This window comes from Primulina tabacum, chromosome 5 (assembly GCF_025594145.1).
Source record: "Primulina tabacum isolate GXHZ01 chromosome 5, ASM2559414v2, whole genome shotgun sequence".
In the NCBI taxonomy this organism is placed as follows: domain Eukaryota; kingdom Viridiplantae; phylum Streptophyta; class Magnoliopsida; order Lamiales; family Gesneriaceae; genus Primulina; species Primulina tabacum.
In genome coordinates, this window is record NC_134554.1 from 21,672,245 (window position 1) to 21,679,309 (window position 7,065).

Consider the following 7,065-nt stretch of genomic DNA (forward strand, 5'->3'; position numbering starts at 1 on the left):
CAAAATGATCGATTCTCTGTTGCGTTGGAAGATCCATAACTCCAGCGTTAGAACAATCAATTGGTTCTGGTATACATTTCTTATTTTTCATATTTTCTGATAATTTGATATGAATTTTTGACCTGTTGTTATATATGGTTTCAATCACATGATTTATAAAATTTACTAAATATCTCACATTATATTCTTCCTTTATTATTTACATGCAACATATCAATTTTAGTAGGATCCTTACTACATACCACCTCTGAAATTCCAATCCTACAAAAGTATGATATATTTAGTCATATAAATTTTATTATATCAATTATAGTCAAATAATTATATTTCGACGGACAAATTTATTCATTATAATCAAAATTATAATTATATTATAAAATGGTGAAGACCGTTGTTAAATTTTTATAATCACGTGGTTAATAAATCTTTTTGTGGCATCAACATATAACATGCATGATTATACAAATTAACAACGATACCAGTAATCACCAGATTTTGACAAAAAAGAATTAAAATCGATATTTAGAACACGATTATATAAAATACATGTATATAACTAAAATTAAGATTTTGCTTTATTTATACAATATCAAATTTTTTAAACAAATTCACACAAATTTGGACAGAATGATACAAAAATTCTGCATTTCTTTCATCAAACACGGTTACTTGTTTTTATTGCCTTTGCCATGGATTCACCCACTACAATGCCAATCCCCCCCATTGACTCCATTGTGATAATGGCCCTCTTTTATCTTTCTTATTTTAATCCATTGATTCTCTCATCATTTAATGCCCCTGGCCTGGCTTGGTCTTCCCACCCACCCCTTTTTATGGATTGATTCTTTGTTTTCTGTTTTTTCAACCCATTTAATTAAATATTTCTCACCCATTTTCTTTCCCAGATTGAGGTTTTTTTTTGGTTGCAGCAGAGTGGCAGAGGTACTCACTTCAATATTTGCTGGGATATTTTTCTTGATGACAAATAAATACTAGCATTGGAGTGATATTTGATTCAGTTCTCGACTTATACAGCTTCTGGTTGTCGGTGCTGATATCACATTTCTTGGGTTTTTGTTAGATTTTGAAGTAATGCCTCCAGTGGATTGCCCTTCTCCTGCTCCGCCTCCGCGTGCATCAAGATGGAAGAGGTGTGCGGTACTGTAATTGGTTGAGATTGGGAGTGTTCATTTGTGTTCTCTTGTTGATCTTTGAGTTTTTGATGAATTTGCAGCAGTTTTGACATAATTAAAGAGGATGATCATTGTGTACTCAACGTGTCACCGAGGCCATCCCGCCATGAAAATCATCCTGTGCGTAATTCCCTCACTTTTATTTGCTTTTGACGGCCATTTCTGTTAATCCGTCGTTTTTTAAGGTTATGTGGTATTTATTTAGATGAAAATAGCAACCGATTTACGAGGAACCTGAACTAACCCTTGAATTCACGCAACTTACTTAATGAATTAATTACACGCTGATTGAATTGAAAAGGGCTTGTCATTTGGAGAGAATTTGAGCTAAAATAGGTTGGTCACTCGTCAGTCTGGCCATGGAATCAGAAAAAGTCAAACTGAAACACCAGTCCTCTTCCTTTCTATCTTCTCTTTCCATTCACTCCGAAAGATGCTGCATGCAAGACAATCCTTATGAATTGGACTTTCTAGCTATGGATATCTCCACTTCTAAACTAGCTGCTGTACTCTTGTTTACTAAGGACGATAAAGTGGATCTAGGATCAAGAATTCAATTAATACTATTAATCAATGAAGAATCTTATTTTATTATAGGAATATCTTTGTCCTGAGATGGAAAGAAGACAATCATTAGAATGCTGCTTGAACGGTTGTCCAAATCTCCCTATTGTAGCATTTCTGTTGTTTAGGTTCAACAATGGTATCTTGCTTCAGGAAATGGAACTTTTCTCAGGCTTCTAAAATATTTTATTCTCAATTTATTTCCATATGGAGTTGAGTTCTGAATTACAAAGTCTTTGCCGACCAGAAGAAGTTAGTGTTAATTCCAAATATCAATAGAATGGTTTTCTTGAACTTGTAAGGCAGATTATGATCATGGAGACTAAATCTGTTAGCAAGTCATCCACTTTCTTGGACACAGAAAAGGTCAGTGCATTGAATCAATCAGTTGTCTTCTTTCAGATGGCAAGATGACTTCTAAGGTTATAGTTTCCAAGTTATCTTGTGCTTGGCTCGCTATGTATCATACTTGAAAGGAGCATGCCAATTTAGAAACTCGATATGCTCAATTACCATGCATTCTCATAAAACAGTATAAAGTGCTAAGAAAGATGAGATTTGTGCATGACATGATTTGTAATATGTTTTTTTACATGATTTTTGTGTCATGCTTCCTCGGTTCATTTGATTGGTTGATAAGCTTTACTATCAAGGCCAGTCTGTTGACCAGAAGCAAGCCTAATCTACTCTATTTTGGTTTTTTTAGACACTTCTTTTCCCAAAATTGCTGATATTCAAGGTGTAATACTTTCAGGCACGATGTGTGTGGTAATCCTTTAGGTTAGCTCATTTAACTATGGAGGCCAACGTGCTACTTCTGCAGTTACTGATCCCCATGGGGCATTTGAGCAAATAACAAACATTTAAGGCTCGTTCAGACTAGTCGCTCATTTTGATTTCATGTTAGGCTTTGAAAACTTTTCATGATGCTAATCAAATCGATAAATGTTCGTGGGACTTTGCATAGCTACATTCCCTTGATTTCTTGCTGCTTAATTACCTTTGCAGTTACTTCTTCAACTTGAAATATCAAAATTATGCGTTAGTGCTGGTCCAAAATTAAGTGCATGCCTAGATCCAAATAGCTAAATAAAAATCTTTATATTTGAAGTCTTTCAAAATGGTTATTAATTTTATTTTATTTTTCGGAAAAGACCTCAAGAAATTAAAATTTCCTTTTTAGCTAGTGTTTCTGGTGCAAATATCACAATTATTTTTAAATTTGCTGTCTTCAACTACAATAACTGGAACTAAATTAGTTATTCCCTTCTGCATGTCTCAACTTTTTGTGAGATCCATCGATAAATAAGAGATGTCATTCTCATTCATAAATTCACCATTCTGACAAATTGCTAAACAAGTTGGGGAACATATCATTACTTGTTTATATCCTATTCTGTTTATTGTACTTTATGACCTAATTTCATTAATTGTCTGTTTTTGTGCAGTCTTCAGAAGAACTTGTGACAGAGATTGCCAAGCTTGAGATTGAAATAGTTCACATGGAACAATATCTTCTTTCTCTGTACCGTACCGCTTTTCTGCAGCATCTTCCAAGTATTTCGGGAAACCATGGGGTCAATGGACAACAAAAAACTGGAAGATCACCATTGGGGTTTGTGCCATCTGATCAACCTTCGTACATGATGAAATTGAGAATCCCAAAAAGCTATAATGACCATCATGATCAGAATTCGCCTACAAGTGCTTTAGCTGGCCCTAGTGATTTGATTCACGTTGCAACCACAAAGTCATCATCTGGAAGGGTATACAAGCCTCACTTCTCGAACACATTGCATTTGATTGGTTCATTTCTGTTGCCTATGTTGTTCCTAGCTGTAAAATTATTCTGTAATCACGAGCATGCATAAATTCTTCTTGGGCAATTTCAGGAGAAGAAAAAAACTTATTCTCGTCATCGTAGCCTAGGAGATCATCTTGGAAATATCAGCACCAGTGATGCCCTTGTTTGTCCCGACAGACTATCTGAGGAAATCGTAAGATGCATATCTTCAATTTACTGTAAATTGGCCAACCCCTATCTCACTGACAAAGGCTATTCAGCCTCGTCCACCTCATCATTCTACTCCTCCAGCACATTTTCTCCCACAAATTTATCTGGTAGTTGGAGTCCTCAATGTAATGATGAAACTACAGAGCGTTGTGATTTTGAAGCCCTCAAACAAGAGAATGGTCCATACGCTGCAATGGTCGAAGTCTTAAAGATATGTTTAGATGATGAAACTTACAGTTTTGCGGCGACAATGCTACAGAAATTCAGGTGTCGGCATTTACCCACCTGGTCAGATTTAGCCAGATTCTAATAAAATCAGCATCATCGTGTAGTCATAATGAAATGATAATTTTCTGTTATACAAGTATAGTTCACCTAATGACCTTAAAGGAGCTTATTGGATTTTGATTTAAGACCCATGTCAGATATCTACCGTTTTCTTCCTAATAAATAATAGCAAACTGGTGTGCCCACAAGAAGCATTTTTTAATCTTTCGTCTCTGTTATTAGTGTTTCTTAGCTCCTCCCAACACATTTCTACTCAATTAAGTCTGCCAAATCTGTCACGGTATTGGAGTGCCCTTGTAAAAAGGCTAGCTGATATAGTGCCATGAATGCATTTTTTAGTCTCACAACTTATTGTTTTATTTCCATAACCTTCAACTATTTGTCGTGCAGGTCCTTGGTTAAGAGCCTCGAGAATGTTGACCCTAAGAAGATGCGGCGTGAGGAAAAGCTTACCTTTTGGATCAATATTCACAATGCCTTGGTTATGCATGTAGGGCCTGCAAAACTTTAAATCAATTTTGTGTGACCCTCAAAGCCTCTAACTACCGATATACTGAAAAATAGCAATCATCAATAGCAGACAATTTTTCAAGTAATATTTTTTACGAAAGCTCAATATGGTAATGGGTTGCCCGCCAGTTTCAGTGTGACCTTTTCAGTTTTAGTGTTTGTGTGGTTGAATGATATTTCATTTTGGTGGCAGGCTTATTTAGCATACGGCACTCAAAACTATATAAAAAGCACTTCTATTGTGAAGGTCAAAATAAAATTCTTTATACCACATAGTCTGTAGGTTGTATTTCTTATTTATATTAGTTAACTAATTCCGTACACAAATTTTTTTTCAGGCTGCCTATAATGTGGGTGGACATAACATAAATGCTTACGACATACAAAGCTCCATTCTGGGAATCAGATCACACTATTCTGCACCGGTATGCACCCTCTTTTTTATATAAGCCAACACATCGTTTAAACAAGTATCAGGATGAGACATATAACAGTTTACCCTGCCCTCGAGTGATGTACTAAATTACTAATGTGGCAAATACTCCTGCGTAAAAATAAAAAGATGACCTGGTAGAAAATAAATCAGTAATAAACTGCCCTTGGGGTCCAATTTAGGATCCATATTTTGAAACTTGTTCATATAAGACCACCTTGACTTCCTTCTGTCATCTCAACTCTTTGCCATTTCACTTCTTCCTCTTTTAGGAATTCCACTAATAGAGTGGAAACTAGGATTGAAAATCTCTGGAAAAGACGGATTACCATGTGATTGAGTTTTATTTGCCTTTGAACTACAAACACATGAGATAATTTGGCTATTTATTTTTCACGGGTTAGTTAGCCACTTTCACTAATCAGTGTTGGCCATTTAATGTATAATTTTGGCATATCATGGGTAAAATATAGTTAATCTAGTCAAATGTAGCTGCTTTCAGTAATCTAACCAAAGTCGTGAAACCTGTGAAGCTTGGATATTTTTTAACCAAATTAATTAGAAGCTACCACATTTAACTTGATGATAATAGTAGCCAAAAGGCGAATAAGCGGGCATTAATTAGAGCCTTTGGTTTTTCGACGGAGAGACTGAGTGGAAGCAAGTTCCTCAACTCATTACCAAGTTTATGTCTCAGTAACCCGCATCGTGTTGACAAGCATGAATGTTATATGCAGTGGCTTCAAACGATTCTCACTCCCGGAAAGAAGTCCAAAAGTGCGAGCTCTAAACATACTTATGCCATCGAATACCCTGAACCACTTGTTCATTTTGCTCTTAGTTCTGGTGCTTATTCAGATCCTGCGGTAATATATAGACGCGCTTCCTTGTTAGCTATTCCTGAATAGAAACAAATGCAAAGTTCTTCCTTTTCCGATTTTTATATTAATTAAATTATAGGTGCGAATTTACAAGGCAAGCACAATATTTGAGGACCTGAAAGTTGCAAGAGAAGAATTCATACAGGCGACGGTTTATGTTCACAAGGAAACAAAGATTTACCTTCCGAAAATCCTCTGCTATTATGGAAAGGATATGTCACTTGACATGGCTGCTCTTTTAGAAGCAGTTGACGAATGTTTAGTTGGTATACAACGAAAAGCTGTTAAAACATGCATGAAGGGTCGACCTGAGAAGCATGTTTATTGGTTAGAACAAACCTCATCGTTCCGATACTTAATCCATAAAGAAATAGCAGCTCAAGGAAGCTAAGCTAGCTATATGATGTTAATGATAATTATATTTATATACTCAAGGTGCTTCATGAATAGTTTGGTTCTTGATTTGATTGATTTGATGCAAGTATGAGTTGTGAGCCATGTGTTTCTAGCTACAGTAATAATCAAGATTGCAGTGGGAGTATTTTGTTCACAGTATAGAGATCTATGTTGCACGGATACGGGTACGGGTATCGTATCGAATACGATACGGAAAATTTTGAAAATATAAGACACGATACGGCTAGGATACGATAATTATTTAAATATATATATACATTTAGTATTAAAAATTGTAGAGATATACGTATTTATATAAATATGTTGTAGAAATATGTATAATATGTATATATACAAGTACAACTTCAGACCAGTGATTTAAAAATAAAAGGTAAATTTTTTTTTCGAAACGTATCCAAAAACCTGTCTCCGCCGTGTCCATGATGTATCCTAATCGTGTCCATGGTGTATCCGATTGGTCAAAATTACAAAAAGTCAACGACACTGATTTTGCCGTATCCGACACGCAGATAGTATCCGTGTCCGATACTTGAAAAAAAATAAAATTTGAAGTGTCCGTGCTACATAGATAGAGATAGCAGTAAGAGAATGGAGGCTTGGTTTTGCTAGTGTCCATTGGTTCCTCTCAGCACAAAAGACTTGGTTTTAGTTGTTTTTGTTTTATATATTTTTGGTTAATTACAATTTTATGTTCCTTTTTGGTTTTAAAAATGTAATTTGTTATAATTTATGATTTATGGTGGTCGCAGGATTATAATTTGGAAA

General features: G+C 35.3%; 1 protein-coding gene across 8 annotated transcripts; it reads left to right on the forward strand.

The window, feature by feature from the left end:
* The first annotated feature begins 653 nt into the window (after positions 1–653).
* Positions 654–6,821, forward strand: LOC142547292 (uncharacterized). Of its 8 annotated transcripts, none has more exons than XM_075655501.1 (10): positions 655–942; positions 1,036–1,151; positions 1,238–1,313; positions 3,206–3,523; positions 3,650–4,038; positions 4,450–4,549; positions 4,763–4,816; positions 4,908–4,994; positions 5,740–5,868; positions 5,963–6,819. In XM_075655501.1, the coding sequence occupies exons 1-10, from the start codon at positions 793–795 to the stop codon at positions 6,272–6,274; spliced, it is 1,731 nt and encodes a 576-aa protein (XP_075511616.1). In that variant the 5' UTR covers positions 655–792; the 3' UTR covers positions 6,275–6,819. The 8 variants fall into 8 exon arrangements, with proteins under 8 accessions (XP_075511617.1, XP_075511616.1, XP_075511615.1 ...); XM_075655500.1 differs by having other exon boundaries at positions 1,235–1,313; positions 5,963–6,673; XM_075655506.1 differs by having other exon boundaries at positions 798–942; positions 1,082–1,151; positions 5,963–6,645.
* Positions 6,822–7,065: the final 244 nt, after the last annotated feature.

Excerpts from the sequence above, each read along its gene's own strand:
- LOC142547292 (XM_075655500.1), top strand. The coding sequence starts at position 793 with ATGCCCCTGGCCTGGCTTGGTCTTCCCACCCACCCCTTTTTATGGATT. Across the intron at positions 4,039-4,449 it reads ACAATGCTACAGAAATTCAG|GTCCTTGGTTAAGAGCCTCG; the intron begins GTGTCGGCATTT and ends TTTGTCGTGCAG. Across the intron at positions 4,995-5,739 it reads GATCACACTATTCTGCACCG|TGGCTTCAAACGATTCTCAC; the intron begins GTATGCACCCTC and ends TGTTATATGCAG.